A 23,545-nucleotide genomic window follows, 5' to 3' on the forward strand; every position below is an offset into this window, starting at 1 on the left:
AGGAGACTATATACCATTTCAGATAGGTGTCTGTCCAGTCTTTTCTTAAACACCTCCAGCAATGAAGCCCCTACAACTTTTTTTGGGGGGGAAATTTTATTTGGGTTTTCACAAAAGAAAAAACAATACAAATAAAACATCTTTTTTTGAAAATAGCATGGTCCCAGGTTACACTTCTTCATACAGACACAAACTCAATTTCATGCTCACTTTTATGTTCTATTCCATATCTTATTACTGTTTTACATTTTCTGCATAGCTTCTCCCCTCTTTTAATTTTCTCAATTTTATTTTAATTATCTGATCTCAATTCAAATCATTATATTTATATTTTTTGTCTGTCCTGTTTCAATTATCTATTATCTTTTCTCATTAAACAAAATTTCTCCTGTAGTTACTAATTGGAGTATGACACCTTTATATCTTTTGATTTTATCCATTCAACTCTTACTTAAGCTTCAATGTATACCTTGAGATTATAACATTCAATATAATACATAACTTCCAATCGAATTCTGCTTGGTACATTCTTAAAATACACACTATATTCTTAAAAAGTGATTATAAATATATGTAATTAAAACACTCATTCCATTCCAATTCAGTTCTATCATTAATATTCATTAAAGTCTTAACATCTTTAACATTTCTTTTCAATTAAATATCATATTTCCTTAGGAACACTTATAAGTTTTCCGTAATTAATTTTTTCCCCTTATTTCTCTTCCCTTATATTTTATAAAGCATTAAATAATTAAAATGTTTCCATCCCTTGCTAATTCAATTCTCTCATTTTATTTCATTTATTTATTAACAAACATTTCACTAGATTACAATCACTATTTTATCCATCATTTTAATCATACATTGTTTTATATTTTCTAAAATTATTTCTATTTCTAATATAACAATACTATCTTATGTACCTTTGCAGAATCCCTTTTTCAATTAAATTTTCACCCATTATCTCTAAATAGGCCCTGTTTCTCCATATCTTGTTTCTGTCCTTTATAACTTCTTTTCCTTTCCTTCTTCCCTCTCTTCTTCTCCCTCCACTTTTTACCTCCTTGTCTCTCTACTTCTATTTCTCTCTTCTGTATTTCCCTCTTGTTGCTTTCTAATATACTTATTTTTCAAACTATTCTTCCTTTTCTTGGTTGTTTTTTCAAATCTTAAAATTTTCATTCTCTTTCCCCCCTTTCCTCCCCCCCCCCATAAAATTACTTGTTCATTAAAGATGGCTTCTTCTTTGTCGTAATCTTCTTGTTCTGCAGGCATTTCTTGTTGTTTCTCATAGTTCCAGATCTCCATTTCTAAGAATTGAAATATGAAGCCAAAAGAACCTCTCCCTTCTTGTGCATCTTCTTTGTACTTTTTAAGTTCCATTTTCAGTTCATCTAAAAGTAGTGCCATTTTAAACACTTAAACAACCACCCGATTGATTTTAGTCATTCAAATGCAATAACCAAAAATCCAGAGATCAACAAATAATCCAAATACTCCCAAGCTGTTTCTTCATGCTTCTTTTTCCACTTTCTCTTCCTGGAGTTCTACTATTTTGTTGCCAAGTTTCAGTTAAAATGTATCTTTTAGAAATCTTGTTGAGGTTTTACTGTAAATTCCTTTTAATTCCAGGCAGTCTTCTCCCTTTTTCCCCAGATCCTGCTCTTTTATTCTTTTTCTCTCCTTTCCTGCTTTTAAAAGCTTTTAAGTATCCAGAAATCTTTATTATCCCTTTGACATTTTATTTTCAGCTTAAATGCCTATTGATGTCAAAGTGGATTTTTTTTTCAATTTCTTATTTAAATCTCTTAGCTGTCAGTATAGGGAAAGGGAGAGAAGAAAAAAACCCAAATCCTTTCCCTTTTCTCTCTCCTTCGCTGCTTCAAAGTCTTCTTTGGGAACAATGTAACTTTTTTTTAAGTTTAAATTCCAGGGTACCTTAGTTGTTGCTTTTGCAGTTTAACTCAGTCAACCAAAAGTTTCTCTTCTTATCTTCCTCCTGCACATTCTTTTCCGGTCAAGTTCTTCTTTGAGGTGGCCATTTCTGACCACCGCTGCAACCGCCTTCGGGAAAGGGAGTAATGGCCAGCTGGGGAGGAGAGATGCGGCTCTCCTCAACCCTGCTGGCAGTCTCCCCCCTCTTCACCACCTCTACGGGGTGGCTTAGCCCCGAAACCAGCCGGCTCGGGGCGCTCCAGCAGCGAGCATGGATCGAAACTGCGCACGATCACGATTTCGGTCTGTCCGTGAAGAGGCTCAAACCGGAAATCCACCCCTACAACTTCTGAAGGCAAGCTGTTCCACCGGTTAATTGTTCTCATTGTTAGGAAGTTTCTCCTTAATTACAGGTTGCTTCTCTCCTTGATTAGTTTTCATCCATTGTTTCTTGTCTTGCCTTCTGATGCTTTGGAAGATGTTGACCACCCTCTTCTTTGTAGCAGCCCCTCAAAATACTGGAATATCATGTTACTCCTAGTCCTTTTCTCTAGACTAGCCATACCCAATTCCTGCAACCATTCTTTATATGTTTTTGTCTCCTGGCCTTTAATCATCTTAGTTTCTCCTCTTTGCATTTTTTCCAAAGTATCAACATAGTTTTTGTAATGTGGTGACCAAAACTGGATGCAGTATTCCAGATGTGGCCTTACTAAAAATTTATAATGCGGTACTAATACTTCACTTGAACCGGGTTGCACTTCCCTGGATCAAGCTGGTGCACAATTTGCATGTTCTCTTGGACTCATAGCTTCTGGTTGACTAGCAAGTGGCAGCTGTGACTGGTGGGGGAGGGAGGGCTTTGCACAGATCCATCTTGTGCACCAATTGCATCCTTTCCTGGACAGAGTCCTTGCTCATGATCATTCTTGCCTTAGTCACTTCCCATTTGGATTAATAGAATGCACTTTACATAGGGCTCCCCTTGAAGGCCACTTGAAAGTTGCATCTGGTCCAGAATTCTGTGGCATGCACAGTATTAGTTAATAGTTTTGTCTATACCTCTATGTCCTGCACTTGCTCCCAGTTTCTGGCTCCAATTTAACGTTCTTGTTCTCTTAAAAGCCCTACATGGCACGAGACCTGGTTGTTTGCAGAACCACCTCTAGCTAAGAATATCTGGCTGTCTACCAGATAAGATATGGTAGGCACACTCTAGATCAGGGATGTCAAAACTGGCAGCCCATGGGTTGGATGCGTCATGTGCAGGCCACGCCCACTCCAGCTCCTCGAATGGGAAAACGTGAAACATTATGTGACGGCAACATGACCCTGTGAGTTTGATACCCGTGCTCCAGATCCTTTCCCTGAAATCCTTCCACTTAATAGGGCCTCAGACGGGTGCCTCTACTATGGCTATCCCTAACCTAGGGAATACTCTCCACCCAACAATTCAAGCCCCTCCCCATTTTAGCTTTTGGGAAGGCCAGCAAGATCTAGCTTTTTACTCAGGATAGGACAGAAAGAAAGAAACCAGGGTCATTGTAGCTTACTGAGCAGCATCTTAAGGAGATAATTAAAGCTTTTATTTTTGTGTGATCTTTTCACTGTTTTATGGTTTTTTATGGTTATGTTGTGAGCTGCCCAGAGTTGTTCAAGATAGATGACCATGTGAACCTTTTAAATAAATTAAAAATATCAGAGGCAAATAGGAAGTAGCACAAGGTATACATAAACTTTTATTTCTTGGTAACTTAAGGGTTATTGCTTCTAGGCCAAGTGTCCTTAATTCTGAAAATAAATATAAGTTGCCATAAATCAATATGAGGTAAGATTCTCTAAAGACAAAAAATGAGTATTTGTTGATTGTTGCCTGGAACGAATTATTCCAGTATCTTAATATAGCAATCTGACCCAGTTCTTAGGTAACTTGCCAAAATCAAAGCTTGAAAGTTTTGTATGAATTATGTGTTTTCATAGCTTGTTCAGGAATCTTCCATGATTAAGTCTCTTGTCCTCCTTTCTCATCTACCCGTAATAAAAACAAAAATAAGGGTTGTCTAAAGCTCTCATAATGGAAGCAAGTTTTCTGTATTAAAAAGTTTTCCAGTTTTTATGTGATTTTTTTTTTTTTTATTCTTAGTGTGGACTTCTCAAAAAGAGTTGGATAAGCAAACACTGTCATTTACTATGTACTTGTTTTTTGTAGTATTCAGTTATATGAGAGATTAGGTATATTGATCTGAATCTTTAATAAACTTTAAAGTGGGAGAAGCTAAATAACAGAATATAAGATTATGCTAGTTAATTGCTGGGGTTATTTGAATAAAGCTCAAAAATGAATTTCCCTTCTGAGAATAAACCTAGATATCACTAAAGTAATGAGATTTGAGTTTCTTTTTCTTAGTTTCAATGGGAACCAATAAAAAACAATTTCCGAGGGGTAAATTGTTAATACTGTCAGAGCAAGAACACAGAATATTGGTAACATAATGGATTCAGACTACTGCTTGAAAATCAGATTTGGAGAATTTATGACAATAAAGAGACCTGCTGATTATCCAAATTGAAATGAAGATTATGTACAGAGGAGAATGAAATATATATTGTAATGGCTTGTAATAATATCACTCATTAACAACTGGTAATGCCATTAATCAACTTTCCAGCAATGTTGTTCTAGCCACCTGCTCCTTCTGGAGGAAGGAGAGTTAAAAAAAAAAAGTTACTGCTTGGGGGAAAGAGGGAAGAGATAAAATAGAAAAGATGTTTTGAACTTGAAACAAACGATTTCATTCTGGAACTTCTACCATACTCATGCTTTGGCTGTAGTATCAGTTGAAAGAAAACCCAGAGTGAAGTTAAATTGATTTTATGGGGTAACTAAGGTTAGGTTGGCATCTTTCACCCCTCTCCCCCCTCTTCTGCCCAGCCTGAATGCCTGCCTGCTTGCCCTTGAGCTCCCTGGCACCTTCCTTTCCTCTGTCCTCACCCTGTTATCAGCCACCATGGCCACTGCCAAGGTCCACAACTCTGTCCCAGATGAAATGACTTTGCTTTGCCTTTTCCCCCACCACAGACCCTGCTGTCCAGAACACCCAGGTTTGAATCTAGACTACGAAAAAAGATATAAAAAAAAACGAGGCCCCAAAATACACATTTCAGGGGCCCTAGGTGCTCTCTGAGCTTGGTTGTTTCCTTGCAGATGTTTCATTACTCAAACTAGGAGTAGCAATCCGAAGCAGTGTGATGATGTTACCTACTTTGGGGAGCAAAACAGCTGCAAGCAAACAACCAAGCCCAGAGATCACCTAGGACCCCTGAAATATGTGTGTTTGGGGGCTTTGCTTTGCTTTTTTTTTTTCGTAGTGTAGACTCAAACCTGGGTGTTCTGGACATGTCAACCCTGAGTTACAAATATTCTCCTTTATTTTGAACACAGATTGTTTCAAAATAATTTTTCCTGCACTGAGTCGCTTATGCAAAGAATATGCTAGGTATTGCTCATATGCAATCTCAGTCTGGTCTGAGAGATCATTTCTTAATCATAATATGCTTTGAATTTCTTATTCTGAGAAGCAGTGGGCCGATGTACCGAAGCAAGAGAAATTAGACACTATTTTGAGGATATTTGGGGCAAAGAAAGTGTCTTTAAATCTCTATTGTTAGTGGGTATCCCGTGGCTTACCACTGTTCAAGAGAATGCAGATTTGTTTCCTAAAGGGTTTCTTACCAATGATATGGAATTGGAAGATTCACCAAACCTTTTCTTGCTATATTCTTTGAAGAGAAAAAAGGGGCCAAAAATCAGACTTCCCAACTGCGTGATAAAACACCCTGCCATTTTTACATGCATTGGCTGTAAGAGGTATGCAGGTTAAACAGTGGGCTTCTGATTACAATTGTGGTCACCGTCTTGGCTTATTTGACATACCGATATTCCACTTAGTGGGAATGTGGTGAAAAGAGATGTCTTATGTTCCGCATACATGTACTTCTGCTCTCTTATATTTCGAAAGCAACTGGCTGGATCTCCTAAAGGATTAAGAAGGGATAAGATAGGATAGAATCTGGAAAGGACCCTGGAGGTCTTGTAGTCCAGCTTCCTGCTCAAGCAGGAGAACCTATACCATCTCAAGTGGCTGTCCATGCTCTTCTTAAAAGCCTCCAGTGATGAAATTTCCCAAGCAAAAATACAGGTTCCGAGTACATGTAAGTCCTCAACTTATGACAATGATGGGGACTAAACTTCCATCACTACGTGAGGTGGTTATTCAGTGAGTTGCACTTCATCTTACAACCTTTTATGCCATGGTCATTAAGCCAATCACCATGGTCATTTATTGAATCACATGGTCATTAAGCGAATCCAGCTTTCCCCATTAGGCAGCTGGGAGGATTGCAAATGACGGATGATCCCGAGATGCGGCCACTGTTGTAAATGCTTTGTCATACCCCTATCGGAATCTGACTCCGAGGAGGAGGAAGACGAACAGCTGACAGGGAGTGGGAGAGTGTGGATGAAACTGGGGAAGGGCAAAGTCAGGCTGGGCAGAGCAGGGCAGAGGTAGAACAATGGAGAAGGGTTCAGAGGAAGACCAAGGCCCATCCCCTCTTCACCTAGGGCACGCAGGGAAGAACAGAGAAGAGAGCAATATGGGTTGCTTGGCTTACAAGGGAGGAGAGGGCCTTCACAAGACACACCTGGGGAGCGTGTTTAAAGTGAACGCTATGTTCGGCGGGAACAAATGTTGAGTTTATCTAATATTGGCTTCTGTTAGCTGCATTCCCTGGCATCCTCCCAACTGTGTTACTTCACTTCTGGAAGATTTACTGCTGTGTTACTTCACTTCTGGAACTCCTTATCGTGCCCTGCTGAATTTATTGCCTTATCTTGCTTTGTTGGATTCATAGTTTTCTGTTTACAATGTTTTGGACTGGAATATCTGCAGCCAAAGGCTGTTGCAGGTTCCTGGGAGAGTTTTTCTTCAAACCAGGACATTTGGGGCAAAGTTGGAGCTAATAAAGGGATTCCTACTGATTATCTGGCTGGGTTGTCTTTGTGCCACGCCCCGGGTCATGCATGTGAATGCATGCTAGCTACCAAATGCTTGAATTTTGATCATGTAACCATGGAGAAGCTGCAATGATCATAGGTCCGAGGACTAGTCACAAGTCACTTTTTTCATTGTCATAATTTCGAAAATGCTTAATGAATGGTCTAAGTTATGGACTATCAGTAAGTGGCTAATCCTCAAAGGCATCTAGAGTTTGTAGCAGTTGCACACTATACTATTGCCTTTGTTTTTAACAATTACCAGAGACAACACACACAAATACATACATACACACACACACAGTTCACATGAAATTGAGTATTAGCGACTATTTCAAATACCAGAGGAAACCTCTATCTATGGATAATAGCATAAAGTTTTGTATTTATTTATTTATTCATATTTATTTAGTGTACAGTATATTAGAAGTGGAGACCCTTTGAGGGCTGTATGCAATGAAATTTCATTTTAATATGTGCCGATTAGTGTACATTCAAAGTGACAATAAAGTTATTCTAAGTCTCTTCTAAAATATCTTGTATTGTGCTATAGGTAGCTACCACAAACACACCACTTCAGTTTCAGCATGCTTTATTTACAACATGTGATTCAAAGGATTTTTGCTTTTTGAAAAGATTATTAAATAAGAGGAAAAATAAGTTAATACATCACACATTTAAAATATTCCTTCATAGATTAACATTACACTTCCAGTAAGACTTCATTTAGGACTTCAGACAAATCTCAGTAAAATATATTCACAGCCATATTTATAAACAAAATAACACAATTCAAGATTCCCACCCATCTACATGAATACACTAGGTTGGGGGGGCAGATTTGGTTATGATCCCTGGGTACACAAGATGAATGGAATGCGAGCGTGACTGCATCACAATTGTGCCATTAAGAAGCATAGACAACACATGCTGGGACTATATATGCTGCCTTTGAAAGAATGAACCTGACCCTCACATCAGAAAATATTTGGTATCACAATCCATACATCTGACCACAGGATGGAAAGTGCTGATCATGCGCTATAAATGCACTTGTGTATACACTTAATGGAAACATGTCTCCATGCCATCAATAGTTTGCCTTCAATTTCAAACAACGAACATGTTCTCAATTAAATATAGTGCAAATCAAAATTAGGAGCAAAACAGGCAGATTCACCATGATGCACACCACTTTTTTTTTGTTTAATGGCCTCACTATATATCCACCAGAATACAATCTCTTGGCACACCATTCAAGACAGTGACATCTAACGTTGAAGAATAACCGGTTCATGACGAAGAGAATTCAAGGCCAGCAGGCAGCAGCCACGAAACAATGCTCCAAAAGTGAAGATTGGAATTGTTCCTCCCCTCCTAGTACTAAACATCCACATGATTGTCGGCACAATGGGGGCACCAATGGCCAACAGATCTATGAGGAAGTTGCTGCTCCAATACCTTTTGACAATGTTCCCCTCGGACAACTTTGTCACATTTCCAAGGGTTGTGGTGTGATAGTCTATGAAATCAAGTTCCTTCATGACTCGGTTTTTGTAATATCGAGAATCCATGGCCCTGGGCATGGGTTCCAATGGAGATAAGAGGATAGCAGAATTTGGATCTGTTGGTGTCAAATCCACAAGCAAGTCTGAGATATTTTCAGGGGAAGATACACTGGATTCCACCAAAACTGGAGATGGGTTGATTGGACAAACATCTTGTGTCTTGAATATGTTCTCAATCAGCTGCTCCATGCCTGACCTGTACAGCAATACATCAGCCTGAACAGCTTGTTCCATGGCTTCGCTATAATTATCATCCTCTACTTGGGAGTTGCTTACACCTTGCACAAGATCCAGATGATTGAATGTAGAAGATGTAAAAAGAGTCGGGTGACCAAATTCAGGAGTGGTAGCAAACATGGTTTCTTCAAAGATGTCATTCCCATTCACAATATCATCACTGAGCAGTACACCACTATCTGCCTCCACTGAATGGTTCTCTGTGAACATGCTGTCTTCTGTCTTGGAATAAGTTGTACTCATGCTGAAAGACTTGTCAGGTGACAAGTCACATTCATATTCTAAGCTCTGATCCTCACGAGAAGAGCCGCTTTGGGCCAATTCCATGCTCTGAAGCAAAGACTCCAATTTCTTGTTCTGGATGTTGATGTCCACAAAATACTTCTGAATCCCTTTGTCTTTCTCAGCCAAGCTATTTTTCATCGTTTCAATGACCTGCTTGAGTTGCTTTATCTCCTTCCGAGCTTCTTTCAAGGCAAGCTGGGCCTCCACACGATGACATTCTTCTTCAATCCAGTCATCCCGCATGCGTGCCAGTTGTGATTTAAGTTCCTTGATTTCGCTTTCTCTAAGGAGGGGAAAAAAAAAAAAACAAGTTATGCACTTTTGAGATTCCAACTCTGAGGATTAAAAACTGGTGATTAATAAGGAAGACTGTGTACAACAGTGGAGAGGTATTTCTTTTGTCTTATTTGGGGACAGATTAATATAGATCACATGGCAAGTGTTTTTCATAGTCTAATAGGAACTTTTTCCTAAGTTGCTGCTTGCCCCAGCTATAAAGTAGGCAACCATTTGTACATATATTTTTCTTCCCAATTGTTTTCTCGTAACCCCTTTTCCTGTGGTTAAATTTCACTTGACAAAACTACCTATTTCACTGCAGTTGTCTGTTATGCTGCAGTTTTGATAATTCCATTATTTTGCAAAGGGGTGACTTGTATTGGGAAACAGTAACCGAAGGTGATATGATGCATACAAGTTTCATAAATTTATCTCAAGTGTAAGTCTGTCTAAATCTGTAAGAACAGGTGAATAGGCAATCAGGTGTCCTTCAGATATTCTGGACAACTATTTCATTTTAGAAATTTAAAGTAAGAGGGTACAAGATTGCTTACTCCTGGTTTACAGCTCTGGATCAACCAAAGGTCTTCAGTCTTTCCCAAAATTTATCTAGAGGTGCTACAAATTCAGAGCCTTTTGAGTAAAATACATGTATCTATTTATCTATCTCATGTTGATTTTCCCTTCCAAAATTGTCTGTCTCTCAATCTAGTTACTTAAGCTTTCAAAATATTGTTTAGAAAATCTGTAATTTAGGTTTATAATTGACATCTGTCTAGATAATGTAAAATACCCTAATCACAAACCCCCAAAGAAGCGTTGCCTTCTAGCCTTTGTTTCTAGCCAGAACTTTCACCTTTCTTGAAGTCTGCTCTCTGATTCCTTCAGTTTTGTTTTCAGGTGCCTCACTGTAACTTCTTTTTGTTGGAGAGGGGTCAGGTACTGTTCTGGACTGGGTGGCTTAATCCCATGGTTTTCACCGCAAGAATTGTATCGTGCTGGCCGCCTGCAGTAGGGAAAAGGTTGTTATGCTTGCAGAACTGTGTTGTATTCTGCATAGATGACTTTAATTGCATTCCTATATGCTGGTGTTTCTCAATTTTAATTATTTTAAGATGTGTGGACTTCAGTTCCCAGAATTCTGCAGCCAGGAATTCTGGGAATTAAAGTCCAAAAATCTTAAAATTGCTAAAATTGAGAAACAGGGCTATATGCATTTACCTCAGTATAAGCACCACTTAACCGGCTGCTTTTTAAAAAAAATGAAGATCTCTTTCTCTCCCCCCCTCTCTCTCTCACACACACAACAAGAGGGAGGGGGAGAAGGAGGGAGGGAGAAAGAAAAGAAAGAAAGGAAAGAAAGAAAGATTTAATGCCAGATTGGGTTGAAACCATTCTTGAAATCTGGATATCTGGATTGATCTTTGGGAGATAGCAGGTCAATTTTAAACACTTTCCAATGAGGAATTGGCTTCAACAGAAAAGGCAAGTTTTCTCTTGTTGTTGTTGTTGTTGTTGTTGTTGTTGTTGTTGTTGTTTTTAGAAAAACCACAACAAAGTCTTGCCTTAAGCACACCAAAATTACATTATTCAAATCCTAAATGTCCTATTGGTTTAACAAGCCAAAAGTTAATCATAACTACAGCTTACTCACTCTATTCTTTGTAATTGATTAAGAGTCCAAGGACTAATCACACTGAAGGCAGAAGCTACACATTTGCTCCTGGTAAAAACTTCAGAACAAGCAACCAAACGAACAGGTCAAGTAGGGGCAGAGATAAGAGAACTTAAGAGCGGCTCCACACAAAGGAGTTTTTTTTTTTTTTCTGAAGCAGATGCAGGCCAAGGAATAAAATAGTTAACACAGACATTAAGTTAGGAATGTGACCTTTTGAAAGATTCCTTCTTCCCAGGGGAGAAGAAAAAATAGAAGAGCTTGTTCAAATGCTCAAAAACAAAGCAACTCAAAGATCAAGAGATGTCATGTGCTTGAAATAATATGCCCTGGACAAATTCCAATGGCAGCTAGAGATGAAAGAGTTTAAAGATTTGGGAAGTGGTAGGATACAAGGAGATAAATATTATGGAGAAGTTCACTTGCCTAAAAGTCGGGCTGTTATCATTTCCCTTATATGAACTGGAATTGCTGCTACTGGCTGAAGAGGCACCATAATTCTGATGGGGACTGACAGGACTCAATTGATTTTTGCACAGCATCGACAAGAAGTCCTTCTCACGAGCTGTGGTTGGAGGGCTGGACCCAGACTTACAAGGCAAGGAACCATGATTGCGTCCATGAGGCCCCCGGCTGAAAGAGACAACAATGTCAACAATGGGTTACAATATGTCATATTTATAAAAGCCATAAAGTTGTGACAGTTTTTACTGATTACCTTTGACAATAATTACCAAGATCTCTTTGGGTCAATTTTATCATGTGTTGGAAGTTAAAACCCACCCCTCTCATAGGAAAATGAAATATTTTAGGATATACTAAAAAGGCAGAATATTTCCCCTAAAAAGAAAAGTAGAAAGTCAGAGGCAGAAACTCAGCCCCCCACCTTTGCTGACAGGCCATTACTCTGGCCTGGGCCAGTCTATTTTACATAACAGAGATCTATTCCAGGTAGAGCCATAATAGGAATTGCCCAAAGCCCTTTTTTATTTAATAATTGCTTTAAATGACAGTGTTATTTAAATATCCAATATTTATAAACAATATCCAAGGTCTATTCAGGCACCATGCCAAACTGTAACCATACTTTCACTGGTTTTTTTTTTTTTTCTGTTGACTGCAAATCTAATTTTTGAAGGCATGAGATCTTGATTTCTTAAAAGTACCATTTAAAAAAATGTTTGATTTCAAAGCATATTTCATAACAACAGGAAGGCTTTGGCATAATAATCAACCATGCTAACTTTGCTTTGATGACTGGTTGGAGAATCTATTCACTGGAAAATTATAGACGAATAAATATATTTATAAATATTTATAACTTATTATTATGATAGATTTTTAATGTGAATACTGAACAAATTACACATGCTTATTAATCTCTCTCCCCCCCCCCGTGTGTGTGTGTTTATGCATGTACCCACATCGAATAATTAAAACTGTATCTTCTGAAGTAGAAAAAAAGCTGACAAATAGGCAGAAAGCCTGGGTGAGAAGTCAGTAGCCAAGAAGCAGAAAGTCTTAATTAGGGATCTCTTTGAATTGGTTTCCTCCACCCATTGCAAGGAACACTTTATATCATCAGATGGTGGCATGGTTGTTTAGCACAGACACATTTCAAGACAGAGGTTAGTGGCTTCGGTCCCATTTGTTTCAAGAAAAGGAGAGGGAAGCAAGGGAAGAAGAAGACATAGCATTACCATTGCTCTGAATGAAACTCTGGCCCTCGTGTGGGAAAAGAAAAGCCACACGTACAATTTTAAACTAGGAAGAAAATAGCGCCTCTGTTCCGCACACATGGCATGGCCAAGATAATTTTGGCAGGCAGAGTTTAGCTCATTGATTCAAAGGCTCCATTAGAAAGGACACAGTATAGGACTTTGGTAGAAAAGTAAAACCCTAACCTCTGTTTTCCTTGCTTTGCTTCCTTGGAAAAAGGAGAAAGTTTGTAGCCCAGGGCTGACATGAGGGCTCCTTGGTGCTCTCTGAGCTAGCTTGTTTTCTTGCACATTGTTTCATTACCCAAACTAGGTAACAATCATGGGTGCTAGTAAGGAGTGCAGTTTGCTGTCAGTTTATATTCTGGTGACTTGCCTGTCTGTATTGGTGGGGGTGGTCTTAGAGGTTCTTTGGTTGGGCTGTTTGCTTCTTTGGCAGTTTCTTAATTGGGATATTATTTACTTGATTATTGGTGTGATGTTAACCTTGGAGTTAATCTATGTTGATTGCTGGTGGAGAGGTGAGAGGTGCTTGGGTTTTTGTATTCCTTTTTGGGCTGGCTGATTATCTCTTTTGCATAGCCTATAGATCCGTGGTGGTATTCAAATAAAGTTGCCACTGGTACGGTGGGCGTGGCTTGATGGCCACGCTTTGCACGCATGCACACACTTTGCGTGCATGCGCACGCCAAACACGCACTTTGCGCAGGCGCAGAGGCATTCTAACTTGCCTCCTGCAAGTCTGCATGAAGGTGGTCGCTGCAGCAGCTGCTGTGCGGCGCTTTTTTGCGCCGTGCAAAGCAGCTGCGCTTTGAATTCTGGCCATAAAAGTGGGTATGTGAGCCCGGGAGGGCGGCTGGGCCAACCATAGAGCAGCGAAGAGAACCGGTTCGGTCTCCACTGCTCATCGCCGCTATCGGGTCTCCAGAACCGGGCAGAACCGGTTGAATACCACCACTGCTATAGATGCTGTTAATGCCTATGTGTCTATTGATGGCTTCTAGAAATTCCCTGGCATTTTTGGATTTGGCTTAGTCTAGGATGGTCACATTTTCCCAATTGAAACTATGGTTAAATCTGTCTACATGCTGTGAATTAAAGAATTTTCATCATGTCTTCTGACTGGTGTTTGCGGATGTGTTCTGACAGTGATAGGCAAGCCACTAGAATAGGGTGCCAACGTTCCAAGTAACAACCTCCAAATGAAAAGACTCCAAGACAATCATTTTCACAAAGATCCATTTTATCAGCAATGTCATATTGGCACATCTGAGGAAAACCCAAATCTGAATCTGAGATTCGGGTTTTCCCTAGTCCAAAGAAAATCCAAAATCCAATCCCTGCACCCAATAGTCCATCACATGTTCCAATCATTACTTCGTTCAAACTAGAGACTACCCCCAGTCATTCCCCTCCAGGTGCAGAGTAACGTGTCCTTGACTTTCTGAGAAAGGAATGTTGTTGTGACTAATCTTCCACCACTCCTTGAAATCCCCCTCCCAACTTCCCAGGCACTGAATGTAGCAGCCCAGAAGCTCAAAGAAAAATGGCTTCTAAGCAAACAGGCTTCCCCACTGCAGGCGAGAATCACGTCCTGGAATGAGAAACAAGCAAATGGCTTCTAAGCTGACACAGGGGTGACAAACTGGCGGCCTGTGGGCCAGATGCATCACGCGCAGGCCACGCCCACCCAAGCTCCACAAAGGGAAAACCATGTGTCACATGATGGCAACATGATGTGGTAAGTTTCACACCCATGCACTAGAATATAAACTGACAGCAAACTACACTCCTTACTAGTACTGATGATGTTACCTAGTTTGGGTAATGAAACCTCTGCAAGATAACAAGTAAGCTCAGAGACCACCAAGGACTCCTTTGGCTGCCTTGGCTCAACTAATTCATTTGTTGGGATTTGTCATCATGATAAACAGATCCAACTCAAACATCCAGAATTCTTTCTGAGAGAAAGAAGGATTGGAATGGAAGCTGCCACGTTTTTCATGTAATTCAAACCAATTCTCACTGAAAAAGAATTTTTGTTAGAAAGAGGGGAAATAACCACCACAATTTGTACTTGGCCAGAACATACTGAAAATAGTATGAATGTATGAGCATGTGTGTTTAAATGTAAAACAGACCATCAGCAGTTGAAAAAAGTAACTCTTGGCTATAAAACTGAAAAATCCAACAAATGAATGCAATATTAGCATCTTGAAAAATGAAACTTCCCTTGAATTGAGCTTGGAAAGATTCATAAGGTCTTCCTGACAACATGAACATTGCTTTCATTTGATTTCCTTCAAGATGTTTTCAACTTCTTGTTTAGCCCTTGGATAGGATACAACCAGGAGATTCCAAGGGTGCAAGCTACACTGGGAAGTTGAAAAACACCCTAAAAGAAAGCAAAACAAAATATCTTCCATATAGTTATTAAAAAAAACTCCTATCAAACGCCAGGGAAATCAGGAGATCCAGGCAGTTCAAATGGTTATCAAGATTTATTGTAAACTTCAGCTCTCTACAAAAATCTGAACTACTAACAGTCAAAGCAATTTGGCGATGGATAAGGAGTTATGTTGTGGTTAGCCGGCAGCAGGTGCAGATGGCTGAGGAGAGCGGTGACTCTGGTGAAGGGCCAGGACCATCAGGGAGTGGACTGCTGCCTTCAGAGATTGTGGGGTCTGGCAGGAGTGACGAGGAGGTTCCCGAAGAGCCAGTGCCAAGTGCACGTGCGTGAAGGAGTACTCAGAGGAAAGAACAAGTACAACAGCACAGGCGACTCGGGAGCAAGGCTGCAAGGTAATGGCCCCTCCCTCAAGAGGATAAAAGCCTGGTTTGGAAAAGCATTGTTTGCAGACAGCAAAGAAGCTCTTAAGCTCAACTGGTGGACATCTTAGTTCGTGTTTGGAGAATCTTGTAATTAGTTCTTATCTCTGGGTTTTTGGCAGCCTTGACAAACAACTTGGCAAGGCTCTTTCTTGTCGGAGCTAATTAGTGGAAAGCAGCCTTCAGAACAGAATTTGTTATTAAACCTTAAAAGGTGGGGGTTGCTGCCTTTGTCTGTGTTTGCTCTTTGGGAACCCGGCTGGGTCAGAACAAATTCACGGTGGATTGTACATAGATCTCTTGTGGGACTCATAACTGATGACTCATTTGATCCTTCCCTTGGGCTCAATCTAGTCACCTTCTACAACTCCATTGACCACTACTACCAGGTTCAACCTACTTGATTTTTTTGAGGCCAGTCATGACCAGTTAGATGATACAACTTTGCTGGATGAATATTCTATAGGTCTGCATCTTCCAAACCCTGCTTTGCAACACAAAGTAAGAATTCTTTCATTTCTTACTAACATTATCTTGGACTATAGTCCTTTTCATAATACTTAGCTGATGGCGTGGATCATTTTATCCATGAAAGCATTTGCTGTAATGTATTTGTCAACCATTAAGTTAAAAGATCCTAGCAAGTGGAAAATGAGCCTGAAAACCAATCAAAGTAGGCTCTTGCTAGAATTTGGATGGGGACTATCTAGGGTTCCAGGATTGTTGTTGAACTTCTGAGGACTTCCAGAAGTTTTGAACTTGCATTTCCCAACCTTGTGGTGAAATTTTTCACTAACTACACAAACAAACAAACAAACCTGATACTTTTGGTAGACCCCAATGTTCTGTGGCTCCCATGGAGTCACAACTTTGCACAACTTTGCAGCATGCAACAAGACACCTACTCAAACTGACAACACCAGATGGGATGAAAGTTGTGCTGGCAGTGGTTTAATAACATTAAGAGTGTACAGTGAAGAGAACAAGGCCAACTGCTTCCTTGTTCTCTGCATTGTAACTATTATTCACTTTATTGGGTTGTAAAAAATAATGTGCAGAACCCATGACATGAGCATTTTGCTGCAGTTTTATAAGTTTAAGAGAGTTGTGGGTAATTTTTAATGATCTGAAGCTGCCTTTGATATTTTTTGATAGGTCCTAAAGCTGCAGTTGATGGGACACTGAGAAAAGTGACCCTCTCACATCATAGGAGACATTTTTTTAAACCCTACACTGCTTTGGGGAGGAATGGGGCTATTTTCTTAATTTTAAGAACAACATTAACCATATTTAAATTTCAACTTTCAGGTGTTCCCTGTTTCAAAGTGGGCAGGAAAATGAACCACTGATCTTTGGAATTGGTACTTAAAGGGCTTCTCAGAACTACAAACATGGATTCCAGGTAATCCTGTCCCCTAACAAAGTCTTAAGATAATAATTTTCATGTAAAAGATTCTTCTTTCTACTGACAGATCAGAGATGCAACTGTGGAACGCATGCATGGATAGAAGGGGTCATTTAAATTATTTTCCTTATTTTTTCATATTTTTTTCATACTTAATGACCGTTGCACATGGTCACATGATCAAGATGCTTGTCGACTGGCATGTATTTATGATGGTTGCAATGTCCCAGAGTCATGTGATCATCTTTTGCAACCTTCTGACAAGCAAAGTCAATGACGAAACCAGGTTTACTTAACAACCATGTCACTAACTGAACAACTGCAGTGATTCACTGAACAACTGTGGCAAGAAACGTAAAACGGGGCAAAATTCACTTAACAATGGTCTTGCTTAGCAATGGAAGTTTTGGGCTCAGTTGTGGTCATAAGTCAAGGAATACTTGTAAGGTGCACACTTATTATAAATAACCCAGATGAAAGGGCGTAAAATGTTGTGACATACTTGCGGGAAAATGATGATCTTTTGTTTCCGGAACCAGCAGACATGTGGACTTCAGGAGCTGAAATGCTTCCTGTACTACTCGATGAACTAAAATCAGCTTCACTTCCTGAAAAAGGAAAAGGGAGGAATAAATTTGATGGAAATTCTAACTCAAAAGATTAACCTACGACATGCAAGCCTCACTATGAATCACCACCATCATCCTGCCTGGCTTGAAACTTTCCCATCCTGCAATTTGCAAAACTGGAAGGGCAGATCCCAATTTCAGATACTTTAACATTTCCCGAGGAATAAAGAGCCAAGATAAAAATAGCTCTTCTACAAATTAAACGATTAAGCAAACAAATAAAATAACTGGTTTCTTTTTCATTGTTATGAGAATATTTTCGTTGGTAGAGAAGTCTATTGTAATTTAAAAAAACACATTTTAATTCATTTCTTGAACTTGAAAGCCATTTGTTTGCTTGGGTCCTTTTTGTTTAGTAGGAATAATGGAATCAATTGACATGCTAATGCACCTGGTGCTTTATAATAGCTGTTCCCAAAGAGGCAGTCCCTTAAAAAAAATAAATAAATCCAAAGTGTTCCTAACCTGAAAAGGACTTCTTTTTAGATATTGAGGAGTTTCCAGCTAGGAGAAAAATCATGCTTGGCAGTAGATTTTTGACGATTCTTTCTTTCCTTTATGGCCCCCAACTCCATTGGCTATACAGTTTCATTTCTGGAACATTTTCCCAAGGAACTCTGGATCTAAGCCCAAAGTTGCAATCAACTAAAAATTATATTGTGTTTTCTGCTATGGTTGATTAAGATTTTCTTTGCCCGGTGTCTTGTATTGCTTTTTTTTATCCTATTGCTTTTATATGTTCCAGGTTTTACGGCCTTTAGCCGCCCATTCAGTCTGATTAAGATGGGTTGGAGCCATATAAATTCCCATAATAAATAATTAAATATCTACTTGATACAGAGAGGGCATACCGTCCACTTCCAGCCGTCTAAAACTGCACTCCCCAAATTCAGACGTAAACATTAACTTTAAAGTGATACCATTTTTTAAATATTTTTTAAAAAGAAAGCATAGCACAGGCACATCAAATCTCTGTGTTTGCCATAACTTTTTTTTAAAAAACCCAAACAAGTGACAAAGGCACATGTTCTTTCTCTATTGATGTCAGTCACTGCATCACTGCCATGGTCTATGGAAAAGGTGAATCTATGCCACATCACCATGACTTCATAGTATAGTCTTTAAAATGTTTCTTTCAAAGACTGCTCTTCTGTATTAAATTAAATGGATTGGAGCCAGTGGCATGTTATTCCAGCTGTAGCTCAATCTCTTCAGTGGACTATCATGAATAAGAAGATTCCTGATAGCAATAGAACATAGAATAATAGGGTTGGATCTCCTTTGACTGAACTTCCTGTAGAGTGTAGACAAAGAACCAGGGAGAATTGATTCATAAAACATAGAACAATAGGGTTAGAAGAGAGCTTGGATGTCTTCTATTCTAACCCCGTGACCATGGTAGGAGGTCCTATACCTAATGACTTTTCAATCTCTTTTTAAAAACCTCCAGCATCCACAACTTCTGGAGGCAAACCATTCCACTGATTAGAACAATTGTTCTAGCTGTCAGGAAATTTCTCTTTAGTTCTAGGTTGGATTTCTCCTTGATAAGTTTCCATCTATTCTTGTTTTACCTTCTGGTGCTTTGGAGAATAAACTGACCCCCTCTTCTCTAGATAGCCTCTCAAGTTCTGGAAGACTGTTATTATGTGACCCCTACTCCTTCTCTTTGTAGACTAGGCATACCTCATTTCTTCTAACATAATTATTCAACTTATCCATAGTATTATTCGTTGCTCTTTGGAATGAAGAAACCTATCTGCTGTGAGAATGCAATGTGATAAAATATTAATTTTGATTTACTGAATTAACTGGTAGGGATTAACTACTGAGCCAGAAAAGAATAAACCAGAGTTAAAATATTCCAGCAAAGGGTACAGACAGAGAGACTTCTATGTGTACAGGATTTATACTGTAATGACTTGGAAAAATATTATAGTGTGATCACATGGGAAAAATGTTCAGTAATGCAAAAGAAGAACAAGAAAAATAAACAAGCAGGCTTGAAACTGCTCTGAGTCAACCTTTTGGATATTTTAAAATAAACAACAGATTATGTAAAGTGTTTATAGGTCAGTTTCATATTTATGTTGGCTCAAATTCTTCCTAGATTGTTAAACAAGAAAATACATCTATTTTCCCCATGAATCACAATACTTTCAATCTGAACTAGAAAAAGCATGCCCTCTTCTCAGTTTTAATACTTGCTTTAATTTCCTAGTAGTTTATGATGCCACCAGAACAGAAATGGGTATTGATTTTTGTCTTTGTAACAATCACACTAAGGCCAAAAAGACCAGGGAACCTTCACCATCAAAATCTCTCATCATTTCTGAGTGATTTCTAGAGGTAACTTGTTCAAACTGCAAAAATGAGACCTTACACAGAAGATAATTTAAACAACTGGCCTCTTTTGCTTACATTTGGGATTGTGTATTTACTCAAGATTTCCAGAATGGGGAGGGGTGGGTGGGGAACTCTTCATAAAAAAAAGCCTGTAAGATTCTCTTGTAAAGGGATGTGTAATTTATGTATTCTGTGGAGCATAGTTTTATCCTGGTGTCTCCATGGAGACAGATCACTTAGTAACTCCTCACATCAGAGTAACTGGTAAGCAAACCTAGCCAGTACCATAGCAACCAATTCGACTAAAAACTAGCCTATCAGCAATTGAATATTCTCATGGGTAGCAGTGCATCCCATTATTATGCTCTGCAGACTAGCTTCATCAAAAGGCTCACATTCCCTTTGACAAAGGTGCTAGAGAAGACAAGGGACAAAGCAAGTCAAAAGAAGCAGACCAATAGGAAAAGGCTGCCTGTTAGGAGCAAATTAAATCTATTTTATTTGTTCTCTGTGCAACTGGTGATTAGTGGCTGCAGCAATGTCCTGAAGCACAAGTAAAACAAAAATTAAAAAAAAACACTATAATGTATATATCAAGCTGTGATGTCTGTTTGGCCCTCTAAAGGTCTTGAGTTCTCTAGATTTAAGGGCATGTCTACTGAAAGGGCGCAAAGAATCCTTGTAATTCTGATATAGAAACTATTATCAATACTGTCCTCTCTTACTAGTCAATCGCCTATTTAGAACAGAGAAGACAATCTAATGAGAAGTACAAAAATAATCCCAACAGCACAAGCCTAAAGACAAATATTTTAGAGCTGAATGTTCAACTGTTTTAGCTTAAAAGCTGCATTTGGCCTTTAAATGTAAAGTTATTTGATTAGATTAAAGTTAAAATACAAGTAAGATTACTGTTCCTTAATCAAATATTAAATATGTTTTCTCTTTTAGCATTTTAAAAATTCTTATTTGGCAGCACTGTTTGGAAGTCTCTGGATGAAACACCACAGCTTTAGGGCACTGCAAGAGCTGAAGTTTCTGTAGGCCATGCCTCAAGCAATTTGCATACGAAATAATGTCTGAATTATTTCCTTACTATAAGATTTTGAACAAAAGGCAAAAGAAGGGGGCAAGAATAGCAACCCACAAAAAGGGAAAAGAAGAAAGGAAGGAGAAAGAACATTAATTTAATGAGATACCATAAACACAGGGGGTCCTTGTTTAAGGACTATTCAAACTTGCAACTACACTGAAAGAGTGACAGTTACGACTAGCCACCAATGTAGCAGTCATCTCAACAACTCATGATCACATGATTTGAGACTTTCCCTGCCAGCTTCTCACAAGCAAAGTCACTGGGGAAGCTGGCAGGAAATCAGAAGTAGTGAACATGTGAGAAAAATCCCAAAATAAGCAATGGCCAACCCTTCCCTTTTTTGGCACAGGGCTTACAGTAGAGTGTTTCTCAACCTTGACAACTTTAAGATATGTGGATTTCAACCCTCAGAATCCCCCAGCCAGCCATGTTGTATTCTGGGAGTTGAAGTCCACATGTGGAGAATTCTGGGGGTTGAAGTCCACATATCTTAAAGTTGCTAATTTTGAGAAACACTGGTATAGTATGCCAGCTCTCTTCCCTGCCTGGGCTAGAAAGTCTTCAAGGAGAGGAGAAAAACTGGCATGCTGTGCAGTCTGTGCCAGACGAAGGAAGTGGTTTATGACCCTCTCTGCCAGCTTCTCTGTTGATATTCTGAGGAAAGATTGCAAATGGTGGTCACATGATTTCAGAGGGCTTGGCAACTCATTGTAAGTACAAGAGAATTGCCAAAAGCCCAGATTCCAATCACGTGCCTGTGGGAGCATTAAAATAGCCTTAATTTTGAGCATTGGTCATAAATCCTTTCATTCAGCACCATCATAATTTCTAAAGGTTGTGGAATGAATGGTCCTAAGTTGAGGACTACCTGAAAAACGAATATTGGCAAGAGCCTCTCCAACCTTCACTGAACATACAGTGAACTCAGTGAAAGAGGACTGTCCACCTCTCTGGATAATGGATTCCATGGTCAAATTATTTTTACTGTCACAAAGTTTTTTTCCCAATGTTTCATGAGAACTTGCCTCCCTGTATCTCAAACACATTACAGCTAGTCTTCGTTTAGTGATGGCTTGTTTAGAAACCATTCGCAGTTACGAACGGTGATGAAAATATAACTTTGCAATCAGTCCTTGCCTTTATAACCTTTCTTGAAGTAAGATCATAAATACAGCAATAGCACTTAGACTTATATATTACTTTATAGTGCTTTACAGCCCTCTCTAAATAATTTATAACAGTGGCCCCCAACCTTTTTTGTGCCACGGCCCGGTACCGGCATCACAAAATGATCCGCGGCCCGGTACCGGCATCAGCACACATGACAAGGCGAGCCCAGTTACCAGCCAGCCAGCCATCCCCCGCTTCTCCCTGCCACCTTCAACTCCTCCTTTGTACCTTTGTCGATGGGCTTCGCTTCGGGACGGCTTCGGGACGGTCGCTCGGCTCGCCTTGCCTTGGGTGCTGAAAGAATCCTCGCGCCTTAGTTTCGTTCGAAGCCCCCCCCTTTCGATGAAACTAAGGCGCGAGGATTCCTTCAGGACCCAAACGCTGCTTTCCAACCGGAAAAGCTCACCCGGAAGCACTTTCTCGTCAAACAAGATGGCGGCGCCCAGCAAACCGGCGGCCCGGTAGGAAATGTTCCACGGACCGGTACCGGTCCGGGACCCGGTGGTTGGGGACCCCTGATTTATAAAGTCAGCATTGCCCCAGACAATCTGGTCCTCATCTTATTGACCCCAGAAGATGAAAACCTTGAGCCAGTCAGAACTGAACTCCTGGCAATGGGCAGCATTAGCCTGTAATACTGTATTCTACCCACTGCGCCACCATGGCTCTTATATATTGACAGTTTCATTAAAGGATTGCTTTGCTTAATGATCAAGTTGCTGGTCTCAGCTGTGGTCACTAAATGAAAACCATCTTTATTCCAAATCTAGTGAATTGAATGGAACAAGGTGAAAGTTAGCTGCTTTATTTATATACTTCCGTGGAACTAAATTTAACATCAATAACTTGAGCAATGCCTTAAACATTGCCTTCTGTTTCCTTCCTGACAAACCCACGAAGCATGGGCTTATGCACTCAGCAAAACTGGAATCAGTGATAGAAACATATGGATAACAGATGTCTGATCACACATCTGGATTTTATTCTGCATGTGATTATCCAAAGCATTGAACTGAAAAATAAGTGGAAATGAAAACAGGTGAACATTTCTCAGTAATAGATTAACTGTGAAATGAAAGCTATCTTTGAAATCTTCAGTTAAGAATGAACAATGCAGGATTTTGGTAGATGTGCTGCAAAGCTATTATCCCCAAACAGTCAATTATTCCCATGTCAAGGCTTCTATTCAACTGAGCACATTCTGTATTTAAGCAACAAACATTATTTGTACCAGATTGCTGATCTCTGCAGCTGAGAACAAAAAGCAGAAATTCAAGCACAATTTTTAAAATGTCAATTTCTGCAAACCTTTTG

At 39.4% G+C, this 23,545-nt stretch overlaps 1 protein-coding gene across 2 annotated transcripts in view; it reads right to left on the reverse strand.

Moving 5' to 3' along the window:
- Positions 1 to 7,569: 7,569 nt before the first annotated feature.
- SYBU (syntabulin) overlaps positions 7,570 to 23,545 on the reverse strand; it is a 46,209-nt gene continuing 30,233 nt past the window's right edge. For both annotated transcript variants that reach the window (XM_026689722.2, XM_026689729.2), the window contains 4 exons: positions 17,493 to 17,598; positions 11,465 to 11,671; positions 10,220 to 10,369; positions 7,570 to 9,367 (listed from right to left, as the gene is read on the reverse strand). In XM_026689722.2, the coding sequence (XP_026545507.2) occupies positions 8,266 to 9,367; positions 10,220 to 10,369; positions 11,465 to 11,671; positions 17,493 to 17,598 (1,565 nt within the window). In that variant the 3' untranslated portion in view covers positions 7,570 to 8,265. The remainder of the gene's footprint in view (positions 9,368 to 10,219; positions 10,370 to 11,464; positions 11,672 to 17,492; positions 17,599 to 23,545) is intronic.

This window comes from Notechis scutatus, chromosome 3, assembly GCF_049901735.1.
Source record: "Notechis scutatus isolate UNSWTSFEM ecotype Mainland chromosome 3, rNotScu1.2, whole genome shotgun sequence".
Taxonomy (NCBI): Eukaryota; Metazoa; Chordata; class Lepidosauria; order Squamata; family Elapidae; genus Notechis; species Notechis scutatus.